At 41.6% G+C, this 25,747-nt stretch overlaps 1 protein-coding gene and 1 long non-coding RNA gene across 2 annotated transcripts; one reads left to right on the plus strand and one right to left on the minus strand.

Annotated features, from left to right (window-relative positions):
• Positions 1-1,398: 1,398 nt before the first annotated feature.
• LOC118365174 (uncharacterized) lies at positions 1,399-21,327 on the minus strand. The gene is made up of 2 exons (XR_004821744.2): positions 20,964-21,327; positions 1,399-2,200 (listed from the first exon to the last, which is right to left on the minus strand). It is a non-coding gene; the product is annotated as an uncharacterized LOC118365174 (long non-coding RNA).
• LOC118365171 (somatotropin-2) lies at positions 11,282-14,740 on the plus strand. Its single transcript, XM_035747151.2, has 6 exons — positions 11,282-11,450; positions 11,905-12,044; positions 12,183-12,299; positions 12,808-12,963; positions 13,826-13,972; positions 14,191-14,740. Exons 1-6 carry the CDS (start codon positions 11,441-11,443, stop codon positions 14,251-14,253), a joined length of 633 nt encoding a protein of 210 aa, XP_035603044.1. The 5' UTR covers positions 11,282-11,440; the 3' UTR covers positions 14,254-14,740.
• Positions 21,328-25,747: the final 4,420 nt, after the last annotated feature.

Below are 25,747 nucleotides of genomic sequence, written 5' to 3' on the forward strand. Positions count from 1 at the left end.
CCCCCAAAAATCCACACCCTTACTAAGCCACTCCCCCACTCCAGGGTTCCTCCAGAAACCCATTGTTACATTGAACCATTAAAGCTTCCTCCCAAGAACCCCTCAACTAAACAAAGGCGCAAATATGAACCATTTACTAACAATGGTTCCTTTATGAACTCCAGAGGTTCCTTGAGGATCTCCAGGGTTTCTCGAGTCACAACTTGTTCTAGTGTAGGGGACAGATGTTGCAAATGTAGCAAAAATGTAAGCTACTTCAAAATGTTTTAGCTTAAAACCTCTACGGGTCTGTGTCCCTCTACCGGTCCGGTTGAGCTAATGTGCACTAATGTGATTAGCATGACGTTGTAAGTATCAGCAAACTTTCCAGGACATAGACATGTCTTATATTGGCAAAAAACTCAAATTCTTGTTAATCTAACTGCACTGTCCAATTTACAGTAGCTATTACAGTGAAAAAATGCCAGGCTATTGTTTGAGGAGACAACAACAAAACACGTTTATCATGGCAACTGGTTTGATACATTCACCTCTGAGATAATGTACTTACATTCAGTAATCTTGCTCTGACTTGTCATCCTGAGGGTCCCAGAGATAAAATGTAGCATAGTTTTGTTTGAGAAAATCTATTTTTATTTACAAATGTAGGAACTGGGATCTACAGTTTGAACCCCTGCTGTCTCTGGCTCCACACCCACCCTGCCCGGCCATCTAGATGTGTGAAAGTTAGTGTATAAGCTAATGATCCATCATATATGACATTCCTGGGAGTGTGTAAACTTAAATGTTGTATTACCATATAAAAGGAGTGCAATTAACAGTCTCAAATGTTAATAGGAGAGATACTTGATAGTTGTCTAAAATAGTTATTGGAGTCACTTCTAAAAGGGACAAGACATGGCACTATACATTAACTTTGCACTTTCAGGAGAAGGTGGGCAGATGGGTGGGTGATGGTGCATGTAATAGAGACAACTGGAATCGGGATCATTCAACTCTACCCCTCCCCACGCCCCCCTTTCCTATTCATAGAATGAGTTAGAAAAACGCACACCTGTGGCGTGGTAAGGGAAACATAACCACTCATTAACATGGATTGACACTGAACTCTTCCCGCTGCTTTGCAATCCCCATTAGTTGTTAAGGAAATGCCTGGGTGATTATCTCGCTAGCTTCCTACTCTACCACGTGACTGACTCACTCCCAGCTCCACCAACAGTGGCGTCAGAGTTTCATAACATTCGGGGCTCAGTCCTTGCATTGCATATCATTGTATTTGCAGGTTCGAGAAAAATGGCATTTTGTAAAATAATTTCATGCAATTCTACATAATTTTACATGACATGGAGACATTACAAGTGTGTTTTTAAATAGGCCACTCAGACATACAGAGATCAATAAATAAAAAAAGTATAAAACGAACAGCCCTGTCTTAAATGCAACCAATAGCATATAGGCTAAGGGAAAATAGAGGCACAGATTGTACAATATGAGGAAATTATAGTCCACCAACTTTCCAGTGGCACTCACTCATAGACCGTTTTTTGCATTTTGAAATATTGTGAAAGACCTTTTAACTGCTGCCCTCTGTTCATTGACAGTCACATTGACAGCCACAAATCAACAATCAGGTGTTTGATATTTCCCGCAGGCTGCCCAATTGCCGGATTCCCAACTGTAGGCTTTTATGAGCTTATGATGAAACAAAACACAATCAACAGCATTTGAAAAAATAAGTTATTGATCATCTGTGGCTAAATTATGCTCTTTGGTGTAGTGTTTTCAATGATTTCATTTATTTCTGTACAGACAGGAGTAATTATATAATTAGGAACATTTATAATGTATCTGCAGCACTTCTAGAACCCCTTACCACAGTTATGTTTTCTTCCATGCGTTGTTCTCTACCTGTTACGAAGTGCGAAGCAGGTGAACCCAAGAGCAGACTCAGACAAGGAGACTGGGATAAGGTAACCACGGTATTTGTTGAAAAACAGGGGGAAGATGGGGTGCAGGCCAGGGAAAGCTTGGGCGGGTTACAGGGAGCCAGGTGCTGAGGCTGAAGTGAGGGGAGTTGGGGCTGGGAAAGCAGGTCTGGAGAGGAATCCAAGGAAGCAGTAGAGTGGTGGGTCCAGGACAGGGTAGCAGGACTGACGAGACGTGGGACTGGAGATAGGGACCAGTGTCAGAGCAGACATAACTGTAACGGAGAGGAAAACAGCGTCAGGCAAGGGAAAACAGGCACACCAAGAAAACCGAATCTATGCAGGAGCAAATGGCTAAAACCGGAGACTGACTGAGCAGAGGTTACGATCTGGCTGTGTGGAATTGGCAGGGCTGAGTATTTGTAGAGGTCTTGATTATAGAACAGGTTGCAGCTGGTGGGGATCTGCTCTGCCTCCAGCACTCCTGTCTCCACCCACACAATCACACACACACACACACAAAATGGGGGAGTGGCAGCAGGTTAGGGAGACACAGGATGAGCAGTAGAGGGCGTGGCAGGCGCAGATGTAACACTACCCAATGCAAAATACTCAGCACTTGGTATTAATTCAATGGATTGTGGTCAGTAACGAAATATGAGGTTATTGCATTCTAAATGTAATGAGTACTTTTGTGTCTCAGGGAAAATGCAAGGAGTAAAAAGTACATTACTATATTTAGGAATATAGTGGAGTAAAAGTAAAAGTTGCCAAAAATATAAATAGTAATGTAAAGTACAGATACCCCCCCAAAATACCTAAGTAGTACTGAAAAGTATGTTTTACTTAAGTACTTTACACCACTGGTTGCTATGTTCATAAGGCCAATAAGAAAATATGACAAATGACTTGAATAGCCAATGGGAAAAGTGTACAAATGTGTTTTCGAAACCGGCTGTGACTGAAATGCATCAGAAAAATATTGGAATGTTCAGGAAAACATTAGGGAAGCTCATCAAGTAGGCTATATAGAACTAATTGTGTGTGTAGAGAAGATCTGCATTACTTTCTATTTGCTAGACGAATTATCATGAGTACTCAACTTAGCTAACATTTCCCGGCCTAACTGTAACCAAATATCCAAACGGAGATTCAGTGATTTTTTGTTGTTGCCATTGATTGATTTATAAAGGCGAACTCCCATGCTTGTCTCAATCAAACCATCTACTTACCATCTAGTTGACCACACACGGCAATTGCTTTACATTTATTCTAACGATTGGATGACTTTGGGAGTTTCACCTAACCACGGTTCTATGAACTAAGCAACACATTCAGTAAATATATATATATTATTTATTTTTTCAGCAGCAGCGCAAAAAGATTTGGGACGGACTAAAAATCATTCAGGGCTAAAAGCCCCAAAAGCCCAATCCTGGTGACGTTCCTGAGCAGCAACCAAACAACATGTTTATTGATTGGATAACAGAGCATGGGGACAGGAGACCTCGCAGGGTATCACAGCACATTTACTGGAACCTGCAGAACACTCTGGAAGACATTGGACATGTGCCAGCAAATACCGAAGCCTGGTAGTCTTCCCAAACTTAAATACGCCCTTGAATGGTATCCTCGCTTAGGATGCCGAGGGTGACAGTGAGCACTGAGCAGCGGAAGCATATTCTCTGACAGGCGTCTCTATATAGATCTTGTAATTTTAATGACCTACTGCTTGCCTTGCTGCTCCTCAGCTCTCTGTCTAGATTTCGATAGGGGATTCTATAGTATCACATCCTCATATTCTATTCTGCTGAAAGATCTTAATCAAAGTTCAAGACGTAAGGTGGTGATAGAAGTCACGGTGGTTGTGAAGCAGTGGCAACCCGTCAGGTCAAGTGGTACAGAGCCTCACCTGTTTTGAGCCCCATATTTTTAGCAATTTTGGGGGGACTTGCCTCTTTTGCATTTTATGTTTGGCATTAATACGTGTCACATATCAGTTTGCAAACAATTTTTTTTTTTTTAAATATCATTGAGTTAATAAAACCGCATACAAACATGGTCTCTTGTTTTCTTGAGTAAGGCAGCTCCAAAATGTATGTGTTTCAGCCTAGCTCAGTGCTTTCTGTGGTGGTAGGGCAAGTCACCAGAAAATACAGAGCGTTGCGCCGTGATTGGCTTAGTGTTCTGTCACTCATGAGGACACTACGTCACCGCCAAGTCTAAGGGTAGAGCTAGAAAATTCAAGCCCCTTGGGTGCTGCATAGAGTTACATTAGAAGTGCCCATCCAAGAAGGCTCAAGGTCATTGGCCACAGATAAAAATACATAAAATTATGTCAGCAATAGCTTTGATTGGACATCATCATGAATCAAGTTGACAATCTACGAATCATTGTCATATGAAGAGAAATAATGAAGAAAAAAATACTTAGAAAACATATCAGTGCTCATTGGCCATTGTACATTAACATTACACAAGAAGTTGGAAATCGCAAATTCAACAATGAGTGGTTTGGAAGGTGTAACAGCTGTTGGAAGGAGAGGACCAAGGTGCAGCGGGGTATGTGTCCATATTTATTTGATGAACACAACAACAATAATAATAATAATAATAATAATAATAATAACAACAAAGAGGAATGCCCGAAACAGTTCTTGCTGGTCCAGACACACAACAGAAAACAACTACCCACAAATCATAGTGGGTAAACAGGCTGCCTAAATATGGTTCTCAATCAGAGACAACGATCGACAGCTGCCTCTGATTGGGAACCAGGCCAAACACAGAAATACATAACCTAGAACAAAAACATAGAATGCCCACCCCAACTCACGCCCTGACCAAACTAAAACAGAGGCATAAAAAAGGAACTAAGGTCAGAACGTGACAGAAGGAATCAGTGGCTAACTGCAAGCATTGTAAAGCAATCATTAGCCTGCTATTCAGTGGAGTGGCTGTGTGGTCCCAGGTCTAAGATTAAGGGTCTCCTTCCTTATTAAAATTCTAAACAATCAACATTGTCCATGCTGTCAATGAAGCATGATTTGTACCGCTCTCAGAATAACTGTTAACTTGGAACTGCAAAATCTGACTTGAGTGAGTTCAAGACAACTGGGAACTCGGGAAAAACGAGCTACAACTGGTAAAATACGTTTTGAACTTTCCTCCAACTCAGAATTGTAAATTCAGAATATAGTGCAATTAATGTATTGTTTAGTGTTGTGTTGTGTAATGGCTTTGTCCCCCCCCTCCTCCCAAAAAAGGTGTTTGCCCCACCAAGATTTACATGCTAAAATCACCACTGTTGTGAAGAATCAAAATTCAGGTTGGACATTATCTTTGACATTCACTCTTTGGATTAGAATGTTTAATAGGCTACATTTGATCAGGATGAAAACAAATCTTATGATTTAGGCTAATAGATGGTCGAAAGTATGTGGACACCCCTTCAAGTTAGTGGATTAGGCTAGTTCAGCCACACCCGTTGCATGCGTATAAAGTCGAGCGCACAGCAATGCAATCTCCATAGACAAACATTGGCATTAGAATGGCCTGTTTTGTATTTTATACTAGGCAAGTCAGTTAAGAACAAATTCTTATTTTCAATGACGGCCTAGGAACAGTGGGTTAACTGCCTGTTCAGGGGCAGAACGACAGATTTGTACCTTGTCAGTTCGGGGATTCGAACTTGCAACCTTTCGGTTACTAGTCCAACGCTCTAACCACTAGGCTACCCTGCACTGTACTGAAGAGCTCAGTGACTTTCAACGTGGCACTGTCATAGGATGCCACCTTTCCAACAAGTCAGTTTGTCAAATTTCCGCCCTGCTAGAGCTGCCCCAGTTAACTGTAAATGCTGTTATTGTGAAGTGGAAACCTCTAGGAGCAACAACGGATCAGCCGCGAAGTGGTAGGCTTCCATGGCCGAGCAGCCACACACAAGCCTAAAATCACCAAGCACAATGCTAAGTATTAGCTGAAGTAGTGTAAAGCAAGCCGCCATTGGATCAATGGAAACATGTTCTGTTGAGTCATCACTCAATCATGCTTCCCTAATCTGCTTCCCTAATCGGACGAATCTGGGTTTGGAGAACGCTACATGCCCCAAAGCATAGTTCCATCTGTAAAGTTTGGTGGAGGAGGAATAATGGTATGGGGCTGTGTTTCATGGTTCCGGCTCGGCCCCTTAGTTCCAATGAAGGGAAATCTTAACGCTACAGTATACAATGACATTCTAGACGATTCTGTGCTTCCAACTTTGTTGCAACAGTTTGTGGAAGGCCCTTTCCTGTTGCAGCATGGCAATGCCCCTGTGCACAAAGCGAGGTCCATACAGACATTTTTTGTCGAGATCGATCAGGAAGAACTTGACTGGCCTACACAGAGACCTGACCTCAACCCCAATTAACACCTTCGGGATTAATTGGAACGCCGACTGTGAGCCAGACCTAATCGGCCAACATCAGTGACCGATTAATGCTCTTATGGCTGAATGGAAGCAAGTCCCTGCAGCAATGTTCCAACATCTAATGGAAAGCCTTCCCAGAAGAGTGGAGGCTGTTATAGCAGCAAAGAAGGGACCAACTCCATATGATTCTGTAGTGAGATGCTCGACGAGCAGGTGTTCACATACTTTAGGCCATGTAGTGTATACAAATACTGAACAACTCAATATGTCAAGAACAGAAACTACAAATCAATATCAGAAGCTGACATTTGATTTACATAAGAGTACTCACAAGGCAAAACCCTGCCTGCTGACCATGCACTTATCCTCTCTCTCTCTCCTTCATGTAGCTCCTGCTACAGTCTCTGGCACAGCGGACTGAATAGCATAGAAGGCATGAAGACATCTTGGCCTGGGACCAAACACTGAGAGACTCTAGGGGCCAGGGAGGACCGCTCTTTGCCAGGGGATGCGAGGGTGGGGGAGTATTGGTGTTTGCTAAGGGGGCCATGGGCTTTTCCGCTCCAAGTCATTGTCAGGGTTTGAGGTTCAAGTTTCGGATGTGCATATCACCTTTGATTGCTTCAGGGTCTCAGGCTTGTTTGACACAGAGTGACGGTGGGTCGTGTACCTCGCTCATTGGTGTTGAGCAGCTGAGACTGAACTGAGTGATATAAATCACCCACTGGCACCTGGCTGCAGTTTCATTCCTTAGAACAGTGTAGAGGTAGCTCACCTCTATCCCCTTGATGTAAATACAAGCGCTATATCTCGGTAAGTGTAACAAGACAACCCAGTGGGCACAGACGTCAGTTCAACTTCTAGTTCAGGTTGGTTCAGCGTAATTTCATTTCACAGAGAGGTATTAAAGTGTGCCATTACACTTCCTACTTATAAGGTCAGTGTGATGTGGCATAGAGGCCCAGGCAGACTTGGAGTGAGTTATAACCACATCACACCTGTGATTTGTGATAACCCCATAAGCACATGCTGCTGTACATAGACATACTGCACTTAGTGTAGCTGTTCTTAGTAATAAGAGGGGAATCCAGTGTGAGGAATATGTGAATCCTGGGCTCGTTTATTTACATTCTGTCCTATAGTCTTACATTGTATGTTCCATTTCTTGCTCTCTGGTTCTCTCTCCCGTAGCCTATAAATATTGTGCACTCTTAAAGGAGCACACACTCATTTAACATGAACCTCATACACTCAGTCATGACACACGTGTTCAAAGAATTTGGTAGGTTTAAGCCAAGTGAACCTTGATGGGTAGAACACTTCCCTACATGTTGTGTTATAGACGTAAATCAATAATATACAGTTGAAGTCGGAAGTTTACATACACCTTAGCCAAATACATTTAAACTCAGTTTTTCCACAATTCCTAACATTTTAATCATAGTAAAAGTTCACTGTCTCAGGTCAGTTAGGACCACTTTATTTTAAGAATGTGAAATGTCAGGATAATAGTAGAGAGAATTATTTATTTCAGCTTTTATTTCTTTCATCACATTCCCAGTGGGTCAGAGGTTTACATGCACTCAATTAGTATTTGGTAGCATTGCCTTTAAATTGTTTAACTTGTGCCAACTTTTCGGGTAGCCTTCCACAAGCTTCACACAATAAGTTAGGTGAATTTTTGCCCATTCCTCCTGACAGAGCTGGTGTAACCGAGTTAGGTTTGTAGGCCTCCTTGCTCACACACGCTTTTTCAGTTCTGCCCACAAATGTTCTATAGGATTGAGATCAGGGCTTTGTGATGGCCACTTCAATACCTTGACTTTGTTGTCCTTAAGCCATTTTGCCACAAATTTGGAAGTATGTTTGGGGTCATTGTCCATTTGGAAGACCCATTTGCGACCAAGCTTTAACTTCCTGACTGATGTCTTGAGACGTTGCTTCAATATATCCACATAATTTCCCCTCCCCATGATGTCATCTATTTGTGAAGTGCCCCAGACCCTCCTGCAGCAAAGCACCCCCACAACATGATGCTGCCACTCCCGTGCATCACAGTTGGGATGGTGTTCTTCGGCTTGCAAGTCTCCCCCTTTTTCCTCCAAACATGATAATGGTCGTTATGGCCAAACGGTTTTGGAGCATTGGCTTCTTCCTTGCTGAGTGGTCTTCAGTTTATGTCGATATAGGACTCATTTTTACTGTGGATATAGATACGTTTGTACCTGTTTCCTCCAGCATCTTCACAAAGTCCTTTGCTGTTGTTCTGGGATTGATTTGTACTTTTCGTACCAAAGTACGTTCATCTCTAGGAGACAGAACGCGTCTCCTTCCTGAGCGGTATGACGGCTGCCTGGTCCCATGGTGTGTATAGTTGCGTACTATGGCATGTACAGATGAACATGGTACCTACCTTCAGGCGTTTAGAAATTCCTCCTAAGGATGAACCAGACTTGTGGAGGTCTACAATTTTGTTTGATTTTCCCATGATGTCAAGCAAATATGCACTGAGTTTGAAGGTAGACCTTGAAATACATTCACAGATACACCTGCAATTGACTCAAATGGTGTCAATTAGCCTATCAGAAGCTTCTAAAGCCATGAAATCATTTTCTGGAACTTTTCAAGCTGTTTAAAAGCACAGTCAACTTAGTGTGCGTAAACTTCTGACCCACTGGAATTATGAGTGGAATAATCTGTCTGTTAACAATTGTTGGAAAAATGACTTGTGTCATGCACAAAGTAGATGTCCAAACTGACTTGCCAAAACTATAGTTTGTTTACAAGAAATTGGTGGAGTGGTTGAAAAAGAAAGAGCTTTAATGACTCCAACGTAAGTGTATGTAAACTTCTGACTTCAACTGTATGTATTGCTCAAAACAGTATCACACATTACCCATGCAGGACATTTTCTGGAATATAGAATATCTTTCTTCTATAATAACGTTCAAGAATCATTTCCACTTCATTTGGAAATGGGCTAATCCAGATAATTTGAAACATGTTAAAACATAAATGGGTATGAGGCCATACAGCCGACTGAGTAAAATAACATAACGGAGAGAGTTGGTGAGGCTCCCCTTAGAGAAAGAACACGTGATTTCACACGTGGAAAATAAATCATATATGTTTTTGGAACACTTCACACATATTACTTTACATGCTGTCGCGTGTTATCACATTAACTTCCCATAAGATCACGTGATCATGTGTTTTTGGAACACTTCACAAGGGATTACATTTTTTATTTTACCTTTATTTAAGCAGGCAAGTCAGTTAAGACCAAATTCTTATTTTCAATGACGGCCTAGGAAAGGTGGGTTAACTGCCTGTTCAGGGGCAGAACGACAGATTTGTACCTTGTCAGCTCGTGGGTTTGAACTTGCAACTTCAGGTTACTAGGCTACCCTGCCGCCCCGTGTGGATGTTTCATAAGGGTCAATAAGATTATGAAGGAAAGAGAAGTTAAGGAACCACTGTGATGCAGTATGACTAAACCTAAACAACAACTGAACATTTTGAGTGATTTCTGACATTTTGCTACAGGCAATACATATCCCACAATGGGGCCAGATGATGAGATGTTGGTTGATGGAATAAAATCTTTATTGATACATGCAGTACATACAGTATTTTTGATTTGCTGGACTATCAAAAACAAGTCATCACTACATCCAGTCAAATAGCATGGCCAAAACTACCCATTGTATAATGCTCTTTTGAAAGCCAGCTATCACATATTCAACAAGGTAATGTGGACAGTAATTACACTCGCAGCCGCCCGTCCAAAAAAGTGACGCAGGTTAACAGATCGATTTCTGTTTTCGCCAGGAAGGGATTAGGACAGTGCTGGGCCTAGCCTACGTCTCCGTGTCCTGAACACTGAATATGGACCTCGTTCACAACGTATCAGTCTTCTCCCCGTATGCCACAACGACACGCATCAACCATGATCTCATTACAGTCATGACTATTGACCAGGTAACCTTTGTCGGTGTCAAGACACAGTACACCTACACCTACCTGTGTCGCATCAAATCACCACAGTAAGGTTGTGCGGCACAAACAGAGCGAAGGCTTTGGGCTAGTAGGATTGTGTACTCAAGTGCACTTGCTACTAGGCTGCAATGTGTACTTTTTTTTAAAATTAAAGGCACATCGATTTTTTTTACCCCAAAATCAATCAATCAATCAATCAATGTGTGAAAGTGGTAGTGGGTCAAATACATGGTATATAATTTGACACATTTTGACCCAGCTCGGGAGCCTGTGTCCCAATATCAAACTGGGATGAATGGAGGTGTTTTTCCCCCAGGGTAAATTCATTAACATGAACATAACTTGAAACAGTCCCCGTTTGAGTAAATTCGGGGCCTACACACTTGCTCCAACGGATCGCTTTTATTGGGCTTCGTCGGGTATAACAAAGGCTCTCACACAAAAAGACAAAACGGGTATTGATCAAGTGGCTGTTTATGTTATGTAAACGAACAAAAGACATACTTTGTAAGATGTGCGTCTCAAGTCCTTGAGAGGTCCTTCTCTGTGCGTCTACCTTGAGGTCTGTGCCCATACCATAGGACATTCAATTGACGTTAAACAATCAAATATTGTTGCTAATAAAGAAGCAATATAATACATTGGTCAAATAATGCCTGTCATCTACAGTACCACAGCGGGACGGCAGAATTAACCGGCGTTGTTGTCAAGTTACAGGGGTTGTGTCTGTCTGTGTGACTGAGTGGAACTTTTGTTCATTCATTATGTCCTAGACAACAGAGGTTTGTGTCGTATGTGTTTTGCCCCTCATTTGTCAAGTCATCGAGTACGTTGTTTTTTGTAGGAGTCACCTCTTCCCCCGGAACTCATGGAAAAATTCATGATTGATTTGACGCATTATACTGATAGTTCCATAGTCACATACAAAAACAGGTCCCATCGGCGAGAGGTGGTACATGGAGAACATCTCATGCGTCCTCCTGTTGATACATTAAAACATGTGTTCCCCATCTATAAAAACAGTGGCCCCGAACAAGCGGCAACATACTGAACCGACCACCACACTTTCAAGTGAAGAAATCATCCTTGGCAATTAAGAGAGAAGATGGGACAAGGTAAACCAGCTTTTATTTTATTTTTTTTCAATTGGGAAGTCAGTGTACCATTTAATATCATTTAACTTTAACATTTAATCACTGAGGCAGGGGCCAATAAGGCAGAGAAAGAGTGAACAAGTAATGTACTGAGGGTTTAATCTAATTACACAGAACCACTTCCTTTAACAACGTGATCTATTAGATTTACATTTGAGTTAGGTCGCAGACGCTCTTATCCAGAGCGACTTACAGGAGCAATTAGGGTTAAGTGCCTTGCTCAAGGGCACATCAACAGATTTCTCACCTAGTCAGCTCAGGGATTCAAACCAGTAACCTTTCAGTTACTGGCTCAATGCTCTTAATCACTAGGCTATTGATGTACAAAGGCTGAGAATGTCTTACTAACATGTCGCAACATAATTTGACTTACTCGTTTTTATACATTTCTTATTTTCTTTCATCTCTCTTTTAGTGTTTCTGCTGATGCCAGTCTTACTGGTCAGTTGTTTCCTGAGTCAAGGGGCGGCGATGGAAAACCAACGGCTCTTCAACATCGTGGTCAACCGGGTGCAACACCTCCACCTATTGGCTCAGAAAATGTTCAACGACTTTGTAAGACAGCTTTTGAATCTTTTTTTGACACAGCAGATAATGTTTCAGAGGTGGTTCCTCTTCTTTGTAGACAAGTGTCCTCTTCACGCAAACCGAGCGGCAAAACATTCTCTCTCCCGTCTTTGTGATTTTGTGCAGGAAGGCACCCTGTTGTCTGATGAACGCAGACAGCTGAACAAGATATTCCTGCTGGACTTCTGTAACTCTGACTCCATCGTGAGCCCCATCGACAAGCAGGAGACTCAGAAGAGTTCAGTAAGTTACCTGGCTGAGACAATCCTCCATGATGCACAATTCCAACATGAATAATAGGGCATCTCAATTTGAACAATCGATACAACTTAGTCATTAGTTATTGGGCAAGCAGATCCCCGATTGTCTAAACTCCATCGGTAAATATATACTGTAGATAAGAAGAACCAGCATCATGCATGGTGGAAATTAAATCTAGCCATGACAGGGAGTTTTAAATTGTACACTTAAAAAAATCAAATCAAATAAAAAAATTTAATAAAAAAAAATAACAAAATAAAATAAATGTAAAAAAATTGGCAGGAAAATGTTGCTATACCTCAGTGCCTTCAAAAACAACCACATTTCATAGTCCTTGTAAGTAAAACCCATCACTCTCTAATCGGCGGTTTCTCTACGTCTACATTCTCCAGCAATGTATCATGTAAATGATATGGAATCTCAAGCTGTACAATTACAACTCAACTTCATTTTCTAATAATCTGTGGTTTCTCTACATCTACACACACAGGTCCTGAAGCTGCTCCATATCTCTTTCCGCCTGATTGAATCCTGGGAGTACCCTAGCCAGACCCTGACCATCTCCAACAGCCTAATGGTCAGAAACTCCAACCAGATCTCTGAGAAGCTCAGCGACCTCAAAGTGGGCATCAACCTGCTCATCGAGGTAATGGTCAATTACCATTTGTGGTGCCGCACTTTGTGCATTTTTAACTCAAATACTTCTAGTAAGTTGAAGTCAGTCAATGAAAAGTCATTATTACTTCAAATGTCTATGTGGTACTGGCTCAAATCTAAATGAGTCACATCAATGCAATTTTTTGAAGTTATAACAAATTAACTTTTTACCCAGCATGCTCTGCTACAGGTAGATTTTTGGAATTGTTTTTAATATCTGTGTTTTTGCATGTACAGTACATTGAGTGATTGATTGATTGATTGATTCATCTTATGCTACACACAGATATATAACGTACATTGTTCTACATTTTCACAAAGATAAATAACCTACAAGGTACTGGAATTTTGCAAACCTACTTGCAGGCCTGATGTGGCCTGTAAACCATGAGTTTCAGGCCACTGTATTTGGGTAAAGCTACACCTCAAAATAAGGCCTTTATAAGATATGTAATATATTGTTATAAAGTGTTTAACTATAATGATAATATTTGCCTAGAAAATCACTTGAAGTTCACAGGACTGAAAATTACTGACAACAGACATGATAACTCTACAATTCACTCAAAAGGCAAGGCACACTTGGAAATTATATTGGAGACATGGCTTAGTGGGGGCATTACTAAAAAATGTCAAGCTGATACCACTCAAATCTCAACCCTCTACAGGGCGACTCTATAGGTTTGAGTAATGACTATAAAAATCACTTTAAGTGACTGTAGTCAGATTCTGTATATTAAGTGCAACGGTTTCCTCAAAAGTTTTGAATAATGACAGCATATTGGGGTTTACAATGTGGTTATTATCTTCCACTGACCACCACACCATGCATCTCTCTCTGTCTCCCACAGGGGAGCCAGGAAGGGGTACTGAGCCTGGATGACAATGACTCTCAGCATCTGCCCCCCTACGGGAACTACTACCAGAACCTGGGGGGCGACGGCAACGTCAGGAGGAACTACGAACTGTTGGCCTGCTTCAAGAAGGACATGCATAAGGTGGAAGATTATGTTGCCTTCAATTGCATGTGCCTTCCTATATTTTCTACAGTGCATTGTTTTTTTGTGATCTCCATTATGAAGTATCTTTGGGTCTTCAACCCATATGTTATTACTATTATTGTTCATTGATCAAGACTGGTCTCGAGAAAGTCCTGGTGACTTAGAACATGCACATTAAAATGTGTCAACTAATAACCTATTCTTCTTGTCCCAAGGTTGAGACCTACCTGACCGTCGCTAAGTGCAGGAAGTCACTGGAGGCCAACTGCACTCTGTAAACGTGGCCCGGAGCGGCAGCCAGCAAGAGCCTGTCTCCAGGGTTCGGTTCCCCAGATACAGATGAGACCTTGCACTGAAGAGCATGTTCAACTGGGATTCTCCATTAGGCATGCTTTTTTAGTCTAGAGTAGATTTCATTTGGATCTGGTAGAGCCTGGCTCCAGGGGTTTTCAAGCATTTTGCATTTTGTTCTCTGAAATCAACTTTCTATGATTTTCACTCCATTACTCGGAGCTACAACTGATCCATGGACATTTTAGATTAGTACATTTATAGAAACGGTTTATAAATATGTCTTATTTAGATATATGATTCAAGGTGGTGGTGCCATTTATGTATACATTAATATTTAGGGGTGAAATGGGAACATGTAGAGCTCCAATCTTTAGGTATGTCCACAGATGGATAATATAAAAATATTTTCATTCCTTTATCTTACTGTTTGAAACGAATAGTGATTTGTTTTCAATAAACTTCTCTGCGGTACATGATCTCTTGGCTACTATTTGCTATCTTTCAAATCAACATTTTCTTTTACAAGTTTCTAGCCCCAACATTCCTATTGTGTCCCTTGGACAACTTAAGGCTGGATTCAATTTCGTATCGCAGACGCTCCATTGAAATGTCAAGGCAATGTTCCCTGCGTTCGTGGAGACGGCATTCACCGCAAACGCTGCATATGTCAGGCTCGTTCGGGAAATGACCTTAAAGATGTTACGCGGTTCTTCGGCAATACAGATTGAAAACAGCCCATAGTCACGTACATTCGTATTGTACATAAATATCCCCTGTCTGTTGCGAATGTTGAATAAAGCTCCATTTGAACTTTGTCTGCTGATTGTCCATAGAGTTGGTTGTTATATAGCTCGGAATTTGAGAAAAGATAGCCAAAGGAACATACATAAAAAGGCTGGTCTCCTGCAGGTGCCTAATATGTCAAAACACCTCATGTCAAAACAAAAGTCATGCAAGTGCAAGCAAGCGATAACTTGTGCCAGACTTATTTTGACAGAGAGGAAGATGGGTATATGCAGCAGACCTGTTTATTGACATGTTCCTTCAGATATTTTGTCTCAAATTTCACGCTATTACAAAAACCAAACCCATGGACAATTGTCAGAGTAAGTTCAAATGGAATTTTATTCAACATTCATGACACACAGTGGATGTGAAGCTAGCTTTCAGGTTTTGGCAATGGAGTTTTGCGTGCTGAGGATGTCAGAGGGATAGCGTCGGTGCATGATGAACAACAAGTTCCATGCATTAAACATAATGAACATTTCAGTGTTATATGAAGTGAGTTGAGTCTTAGTAGTACCAGAATCTTATATTTACAAAAGCACCACACCACCTCACATCAACTCCCACCATAACTAAATCTAATGGACTTATCTTCAGTACTAGTAGCTGTGTTATAATTTAACATTCATCGTTAACATCAATGCCATTAACAGTGGCGTACAGTGGATTCACGAGGCTCCCCTGCAAGACCAATTGCAAAGCCAGGGGGCGGGAAATAGAATGCGATGCTAATGTTAACATTTTTACCACAGGAACATTTGACCTTGTTGCCAACAGACAATTAGCCTACCAACCTCTGAATATATTGAGTCAATTATGGTTCTACAGGTATTTAAGGGATTTCAATTGTGAGCTAAAACGATTAGATTATTTTACTTTTCTGTAGGGGTAAAATCAGAGCTTTCTCAAATTCTTCAATTAATAAACTGTTGTTTAACATTTACAGCTATATCAACTGTTCGGTGGTCGAACTATTTTGTTGGTTGCGCCAAGTGAGGACAATATTGGATGGAATGGAGATGCTAGATAGATACAACGAGAGGACGAGAAGGATGAGGGTTTCTGGAGTAGAGGAATATGGAAGGTGTGGACAAACTTGAATCTGGCCCCGTGGTGACAGGTCGTGCAAGGGCAGAAGCTGATGAAATGTTTGATTCTGTTGGCGCGAGTAAGGTTGGTAAGAATGACTGGACCACGGTAATAAAGAAGAAATGAGCTAAAAGAGCTAAAGCTGAAAACGAACAGCAGTTTCTGGTTGGAGTACCATTCATGAATAATAATGTTTATTTTTGGGAGACCTGTTTGCGATTACGAAGATGGTGAAGGACAAATTGAGAAAGGCGGAGTCAGTCAGAGTGACCAGGAGTGAGTGGTATGATGGTGATTTAATGTGTATCAAAACAGCAAAAGGAGACAGCTCTGTGGCTCTATAAACTGTCAGCATACGAAGTGGAGAGTTGTGATTTTCAAGAGAAGGGCACAGAAGAAAGGTGTCATCTCGCTGGATATCGAGGCTTCACATCACTTAACCCTTATTGTGAAAGGAAAGAAGGAGGAGAAGTCTGTTTGATGAAGAGTCTCTCCTGTCCCATGTAAAGCTGTGATACATGAGATGTGCAGCGCCAATGTATGTACACAAGTAACAGCAATGTCATGCATGTAACATCTTTGGCCACGTGTCAAGTATTTGCAGATAGAATATAAGTGTTGAAGAGTCTGGGGATACACAATGCTGCAAATGTGATGGAAAGCATTTTCCAGAGTTCCCCGAGTGCCCTGTTAGGGTGAAGGAGGTCAAAGTAGCGAGGCTCAAGGCTGTCAATCAGGTCTCCTATGTGGAGACAGTGAACATTGTTGAAGGAGAGAGTAGAGATGATGAAGCTTTGGCAGTGGATGACAAGCAAGCGGCCTGTTGATATCATTCATCAGATAAAAGATCCTGAAATACTAATGGTGAAGAAGGTGGATTTTTGTTCCATTCATTGTGCAGGTGATTAATTGTACAGGACAAACTAATAAAACAAATAGAAGAAACTGGATATCATTGTGAAAGCGGCAAAAAGGTTATTGGATCTTCAGGACTTCACGGCGGAAATATTGTTTTTTTCAACCTTTCTTTTGCTGCATAAAAGTTCCCCAGTTTTCACCCCATACAGTAGGTGGCGGCATGCACCTCTACTGTATGTTTGCGGACCGCCATAATAGCATAGAAGAAGAAGAAGAAGAAGAAGAAGAAGAAGATCTACTGCGTAACAAATGACGTTTTCAGCGCGGGGAAATCAGAGGCTCTTTTTTTTTTATCAGAGGCTCTTGTGCTGAAGTCATCGTAAACATGAACGTCATATCAAAGCGTCTACAATAGATTGATTCATAATATCCTCCCGAAAAGACTTGACTAGGGGGGCATTAACACCAACCTGCAACATTTCGTGCAACACCGTTGGCAGAGAATAGCAGTAGCCTACAGTAATGTTGCTCTAGCCAGAATTCACTACTGCAATGGAGGTCGAGATGGACGTAAGAGTTCAGGGTACCTATTGAAAATATCAAAACACTTTTTGTCTGGAATATTCTATCCACATTTTCAGAAGATTTGATTTACGTAAGTGTCATTAATGAATTGCTAGTGATTAATACAGTAGTTATCTAGCATAGTTAATAACTTTTGAGCATCGCCACACTTAATTCAGAAAAAAACGAGTGAGACTGTTTTATTTGTCATCATTACATACAGTGATTAAAGCAATCTAAGACTTTGTTTTGGACACATCTCCATTTTACAATTAAATTAACTTGCAGAACACTAATACTGATACACTGATACAAAATATTTGATAGGAGAGCAAGGTAGAATACCTTGCTTGCGGTCCAAACACTTAAAAGACACACCCTATCCCCTCAGCCCTCAAATTAAGTGGACACTTCTGTTGACGTTTCATGACGTCTGACGAGTATACACTTGCAGGGCAAGGGGCGAGGGAGGGGAGCCAAGATGGCGTTGCTGTGAGGGAGTGTTTTCTCACTCGTCAAAGCAACATTGAGGGTTAGGTGGTTAACAATCTAATATTGGCTATCAATGTTGAAAGAAACTAACTACTTGTGTTAGCGACATAGAACAAGTTTAGAGTTTGTTTTTGTCAAGTTGAATGGGAAGAACACGACAGAAAAGACAACAGTAGGAATATCCAAGCCTCACAAAAGACGGCAATACAGTGACTGTTGGGCCTTTATTTGCCCACTGATCTGGGCTAATGTATGTTGTGTGTAGTTACTAAAAAAAACTATTGTTAACAATTGTATTAGCTATGATCACGGAATCACCCGGACCACGGAGCAGAATTCTTATTTACCATTATGAACATTACCCATGTTTTTGACATGAAGGATATAATATGTTACTTTTGCAATGATAACAAGACCATGAAAATGATTGTGATTTTATTCTTGTTGCCAAATACTTTATACACAAACAAAAATTCCAGAATTCTATACCAAAATTATAAATTTTTGATCGAATTTAAGGATCTTGTTAAGACACTATCCCTAATGAACAACAACAAGAATAACATCTTCCTGAATCATTATGAGATTTTTTTTTAGAGTGAATACAACTAGAATTTTAAATTTTATAGAAATTATTTTATTGATATTTGTTGTATGTTTTAGTACTTGTTAATACCTGTGTTTTGTTTTGTTAGACATGTTTGTTGTAGCAATGTAAGTTGTTGATTTATGTATTATGAATAAAATAAAAAATAAAAAACAAAGGCGGAGGGAGGAAGGAATGTTTTTTAAACGGACCACCCTTGGCCGGAAATTTGTCACTCGTTCTATGGTTGTGTTTTCAGCCACCTGTAGCTTGTGGGTGCGTTATATGCATCTTCCGTAACTTTGGACCACTGTATCTGGTAAAGGTGTGTCCCAATGCTGCCTTGGTCGAGCCAGGGTTTTATGCTCCAGTCAAGTACTTTTCCGCAGCCCAGGCATCTAAAGCACAGAGAGTCACACACGGAAGAGGTTTTTTTTACAGAGCTCTCCTTTGAAGGTAAAGGAACCGAGAGAAACTTACTCACATGCTGTAGACTATAGAGCCCCAGAGTGGAGGTGTCATAATACCCATAAAACCTAGTGGTCAAACGGGAAAATGGTTTCTCCACTGTTCGTTTTTCCCATAGTGGATTTTAGAAACCCTTAAAATAAGTCAGTCTTGTCCAGATCATTTGTAGTTCTTTATGATAGCCACATTAGCAGCTAATTAGCATTTCATTTTGGGGGGTTAAATACAGGCAAATATATTGATAAAAGTCACCTTGTCCTAGAGAGATTGACACCGTTATCAAATTGTCTTGCCAGGGTAAGCTTACACGAAACACAGGTCTTATTTTAAGTGTTTCTAAAATCCCATATTTCTCCCATATGGGAGAAATTGGTGGGAAAACGATTCCTTGTTCACCACTTTATGTTATGAGTATTGACTCATACTGCGGTACTCTATTGTACAATTTAGTGCTTGTAGTTCTCATCAAATCAAATGTATTTATATAGCCCTTCTTACATCAGCTGATATCTCAAAGTGCTGTACAGAAACCCAGCCTAAAACCCCAAACAGCAAGCAATGCAGGTGTAGAAGCACGGATTATCAAACTCCAAAGAGATATCAAAATACTCTGCAAATTGATTTGATTAAATTGTGTTATTTCATAAGACCATTGCTTATGTGACATATGTGTATATTTTCAACCAAGCACTTTTTTCCCCATTTTAAAACAACTTCGAGGCCCCTGAGTAGTCTTTTTCTCATAAACTGCTGTGAACCATCACATTAACACTTGACCAATAACTAATACCAGACCTTGACCTGTAGATGGCAATGTCTTACCACTCCACGATGATTTGTAGACCGGCCTCTTGCTGGTTGACTCTGCTCTGCTTGCACTTTCTGCCCTAAACACTGTTCACGGTGAAGTTATAACCATTGTAATGATTGACATTTACAACTGATTGTACATTCTCTGTCTGTTCTCCAGGTAAAGCTGAGCACAAAGCAGTATCCAAACTTCCTTCACAACTCCAAGCCATAGCAAGTGTCAGGACTTTGCCAATCACTACATGGGATTTAATGGATGGCGCACCCACATTGTTACAGTAAGGAGCAGCAATGCCCCCAGATTGATCTCTTTTATGTTCCAATACAATGTTATATTATGATACAACAGATATTTGTTTGGTTATGTGGGTGTAGCCAATGTGAAATCGCTAGCTAGTTAGCTTTGTGTGAGCAAGACATTTAAAGTATTTCTGTTTAAAAAAAATGTGAGTAAAGCTTCATTTAAAATTGGGGAGAACGCGAAAACGATAGTCCAAACTCCCGCCACCACTTGAGTATTTTCCCATACGGCTGATTGGGCACATCGTGTCATTCGTGACACATTGAGGCAAAAATGTGATCGTATTCTAGTGGCAAAATAACACTCAATATGATTTCAATATATAGGTTCAGGAATAGGGATGACACCGAAACCAGGTATTAAACGGGCCCCGGGGCTAAATTATGAAAGGCCGTAGTATCGATAAGATTCGACGTTATCGGTTCTGCTTTCGGTACTGGATACATTAAGAAAATACATTTCCTATTTATTATTGCTACAATAAACGTGATCTTGCACATTTTATCTCACCCACCGTTTCTAATTTGCAATAAAATTAAGACATTCGTCTGATGCATTTTCGCTTTTCCCAAGATCTCTCTCGCGCGTCTCACGTTTTTATTTTGTAACAACAAATCAATACATAAAGCACATGAGGGAACACAAGCATACATAGATTACAAACAATGGACAATCGAGCTAGGGGGTACAATATCACATTACAATTACACAAGGACCTTAAGGGACATGCATATACTTACAATTCTAACTTCTCTCACACGTTACAGCACGCTGCTCTTAATCAGTGACGATGGTGGAGAGAGCTACACGTTAAAGTGTGGTTACACTTCACCAGAGTCGATGCTAACAATGCTCGTTGCCACAAGTGCAACAATACTTTTGCTCGTGTTTCCGCCCTCATAATCAATCTGTCCACGTACAGACAGAGAAATGCACCATTTTCGACTGCCTAGCTCGTTGTTCATCTCTCGTTGCCGGATCTACGTTATGTAGAGCCCACACACGGAGTTACAACATTTATGCGAACATGGGTTCATGTTCAAAAGTAACCATTAGCCAGCTGATTGTTTAGCTATGGGTGCGTTCAGAAATGTAATCACCCATGTAAAGATTTTGCAACTTTTTTGTTAAAGTTGCAGTTGCAATGATCCATCCCACTCCTCCCTCTAATGCCACTGGTCCAAGGCAAAGACAAGCCCAAAGTCCCTTCACGCTGTCAGCTAGTGGGAGGATGACTGAGGAGAGGGTGAATGAGTGCCACCTAGCCGTGACCAAGTTCACAGTGAAAGGCCTACACCCCTTTGCGCAACATTGGAGTCCAAGGGCTTTAGGTAACAAGTCTGTCAGTATTTATTGAGTTGTATTACTTTTTAGGATATAGTAGTATAAAAGGGTTGCATGTTATTCCCATCACTCCACAATACAATACACAACAACAACAATTCAATAATGATAATTCAACGCATGAAAACAACATTTTCTTTACTGTAGGGAGATGAGCAAGGCACTCAACCCTCCTCCCTCTAGGAGTTCGCTCAGTGACACATTAATTCCTACCTAGTATGGTGTTGAAAAGGCCAATGTGATCACTGAGCTGAAGGACGTGCCAAAGCTGGCAATCACATGAGACGGGTGTACCAGCCTCTGTCAGGACCACTATCTCACTGTTACAGTGCACTACACAAGCCAGGGCAGTGTAAAACAGAAGGTCCTCCACACCAGGGCAGTGTAAAACAGAAGGTCCGCTACACCAGGGCAGTGTAAAACAGAAGGTCCTCCACACCAGGGCAGTGTAAAACAGAAGGTCCGCTACACCAAGGCAGTGTAAAACAGAAGGTCCTCTACACCAAGGCAGTGTAAAACAGAAGGTCCTCTACACCAGGGCAGTGTAAAACAGAAGGTCCTCCACACCAGGGCAGTGTAAAACAGAAGGTCCTCCACACCAGGGCAGTGTAAAACAGAAGGTCCTCCACACCAGGGCAGTGTAAAACAGAAGGTCCTCCACACCAGGGCAGTGTAAAACAGAAGGTCCTCCACACCAGGGCAGTGTAAAACAGAAGGTCCACTACACCAAGGCAGTGTAAAACAGAAGGTCATCTACACAAGGGCAGTGTACAAATCGCAAACTGGCGGAGTAGAGGCAGAGGAGATATAGCCGACCAAGATTGTAGCTGTGACTGTTGATAATGCTGGCAATCTGGATGTTGCCATCAAGAGGCTACACATCCTAAAAATAATAATTGAATAATTGAATCTGGCAGCACAGAAAATCTACAAAATGACTTCCATTGATAAATGGGAAGCCCGAATCAGAGCAGTGGGCGTGTTGTTCAAGACATCCTTGATGTCCAAAACAGTCTAGAAGGAAAAGCAGCAGCTCCTTGGTAAGAAGCCAGTTCAATCTATTAAAGTATTATTTAGAAATTCCCACGTTTAACTATTTAATTCAATATTCATGTGTGCGGTAATTAAATATATGTTGATTCAGGCCTTCTGCAACATTCACTCATCCTTGATGTCAAGACCAGATGGAACTCTATCTAATGAGCGACTCATGGAGCAGTATTCAGAGAACCAAGCAGCAGGCCCGATGTCAAGACCAAATGGAACTCACTATCTAATGAGAGATTGATGGAGCAGTATCCAGAGAACCAAGCAGCAGCCTTGGACCCACGACTGCGAACAGCAATGACCAAGGACAACCTGGACCATCTGAAGGACGAGGACTTCCATAAGGTTGAGTAGTTTGTCCAGCTCATGAGAATCCTCTATACGTCTACACTGTGTCATGTGAAACGAATGCCACCTGTGGACAGATCAAACCCATCCTCTAAAAACTGGAAGAGCACTTCAATGTGAAGCATGAAGATACAACATTTGTGGCAACCATCAAACAAAAGGTATGGGAGAACCTCTCCGAGCGCTATCAGGATGAGGACATTCAAGCCTTCCTGCATGAGGCCACAGCAATGGACCCCAGATTTAAAGGGAGGCCGGTGAGTGACGCCACCTGGGACAGGCTGAGGAAGGCAACTGTTGAGGCCAATGTGACAGGAGCAACACCAGGGCTGTCAGAGGAGCCGGAGCAGATAAAAACAGAGCACCGGCAACAGGAGGAGGAGTCAGAAGGAGAGGAAATGGAGGAGACAGTCCCTCCATTGTACAAAACAACCAGTGTCTTGGAGGAGATGTTCTCAGAGTTGAGAGGGAGTTGAGGTTGACAATCTAACAGGACACCTCGTGAGCGTGTTGGGCTAGAGGTCAAGCTCTACAAAGGCCTGCCTCCCATCCCCATGGCTGAAGATCCTGTGATGTGGTGGTGGGAGAATAGAGCTACTCTGCCCCTCCTCACAAACATTGCAACAAGCTACCTCTGTGCTCAAGTCTCCTCCACCCCTAGCGAGAGGGTATTTTCGATTGCAGGGAACACGATAAGCCAGGAGAGGTCCTGACTTCTGCCAGAGAAGGCAAATATGTTGAACTTTCTCCAGAAGAACTGCTAAGAACTGTTAGTCCTTCTGCAGCCCACCTGCATGCCCCACCCGTGTTGCTCTATACCACTGTATTGTCTTCTGCAGCCCACCTGCATGCCCCACCTGTGTTGCTCTATACCACTGTATTGTCTTCTGCAGCCCACCTGCATGCCCCACCTGTGTTGCTCTATACCACTGTATTGTCTTCTGCAGCCCACCTGCATGCCCCACCTGTGTTGCTCTATACCACTGTATTGTCTTCTGCAGCCCACCTGCATGCCCCCCAAATTGTCCGGTGGCGATTTAATTAATTGTTCAGCAGTCTTATGGCTTGGGGGTGGAAGCTGTTGAGGAGCCTTTTGGGTCCTAGACCTGGTGCTCCTGTACCGCTTGCCGTGCGGTAGCAGAGAAAACAGTCTAACTTGGGTGACTGGAGTCTCTGACAATTTTATGAGCTTTCCTCTGACACTGCCTATGATATAGGTCCTGCATGGCAAGAAGCTTGGCCCCAGTGATGTACTGGACCATTCACACCAACCTCTGTAGCGCCTTAGTGTCAGATGCCGGAGCAGTTGCCATACCAGGCGGTGATGCAACCAGTCAGGATACTCTCAATGGTTCAGCTGTAGAACCTTTGAGGATCTCGGAACCCATGCCAAATCTTTTCAGTCTCCTGAGGGGATAAAGGTTTTGTCGTGCCCTCTTCACGACTGTCTTGATATGTTTGGACCATGATAGTTCGTTGGTGATGTGGACACCAAGGAATTTTAAACTCCCGACCCGCTCCACTATACAGCCCTGTCGACGGTTTTATCTTTCAATTGGAAATACTTTGGCAACTTTGTATTTGTAGTTAACTTCATTCTGAAGTGATTGGTGGTCAATGTCAGACAGATGACTAGCCTCAACATCTTGATTCTATGTTTAGCAGAGATCTTCTGTGAATAAAGTGACGCGGAAGGGCAAAAAACATCTAACGATGCACTTTGGCTACTCTACGAGTGGTCTGGATCACTAACGAAGGCTCTGGGGAAACAGATTGGCTACTAAAGATGGTTCTAAAAAGGATTTTAACGCTACAAAGGCTCTGGGAAACAAGGGCCTGAACTCTAAGTGAACTAATCATTGGAATCATTTTGAAGATATCAGCTCAGCATATTTTAATGTCTTCTAGGTGCACAGTAGAGGCATAGGCAGGGATATTCTCTGCCATAAGGGAATACAAATGTAATCACACAAAAAAAGTCTGTCTTCCAGGCAATGGGAAAGTTGTAGTTGGATGCAGGCTGGAGCGAGATTATGTCTTACAGGATGATGATCTGGAAGAACTCGTACCACACTGTTCTCTTACAGCAATTATTCCACACATTCGATTGCCATTGTATTCTTTTAATTGTTTTCTACCCACGTGGGTTGCTTAGTCTATGTATTTTGGCCATTGTAGTATTTACAAAAAGTGCAGTTTACATTATTGACAACTTCACTGGACAGTCACTGGTGTAAAATGTATGTAATATTAACTTTAGTATTATACTTTATGACTTTATGTGACTGCTTATGTCATTGTGTATTCTGCATAATGCAGTCTTGTTGAACTCAAGCTTTCTAAATCAAATCTGATCTCAGGAATGAACATCTTTTTATTTCTTTGTTAGGTGAATGACATACCCTGGAGTCAATTTGACCCTGACGGCCAGGAGGAAAATGAGGATATACCGTGGGAACTCAGTGTCAACATGTGACATGTACCTGGAGACAATTCACCTGTGTTCACCTGCACTTACTGTGTTCAAGCTGGTGCCAAACAACAACTTCACATTTACTTTTACTTTTTAAAGAATGTACCTGGAAAATTTTCATGGAATGTTTTGTAAAACGGTATATCTTGACGTACTACTACTACTGCATATAACATGCTTTTGAAATTCTGTAAATGTTTATGAACTTTTGACAATTCAATGCCTTATTGAAAGCACAAGTGGTTCTTTCCTTTTATTATGTTCAAGTGTTTGTGTCTCTTAGAGAGAGAGAGAGAACTAGAGCAGCCAGTC

The sequence above is a fragment of the Oncorhynchus keta genome, chromosome 32 (assembly GCF_023373465.1).
Source record: "Oncorhynchus keta strain PuntledgeMale-10-30-2019 chromosome 32, Oket_V2, whole genome shotgun sequence".
Lineage (NCBI taxonomy): Eukaryota > Metazoa > Chordata > Actinopteri > Salmoniformes > Salmonidae > Oncorhynchus > Oncorhynchus keta.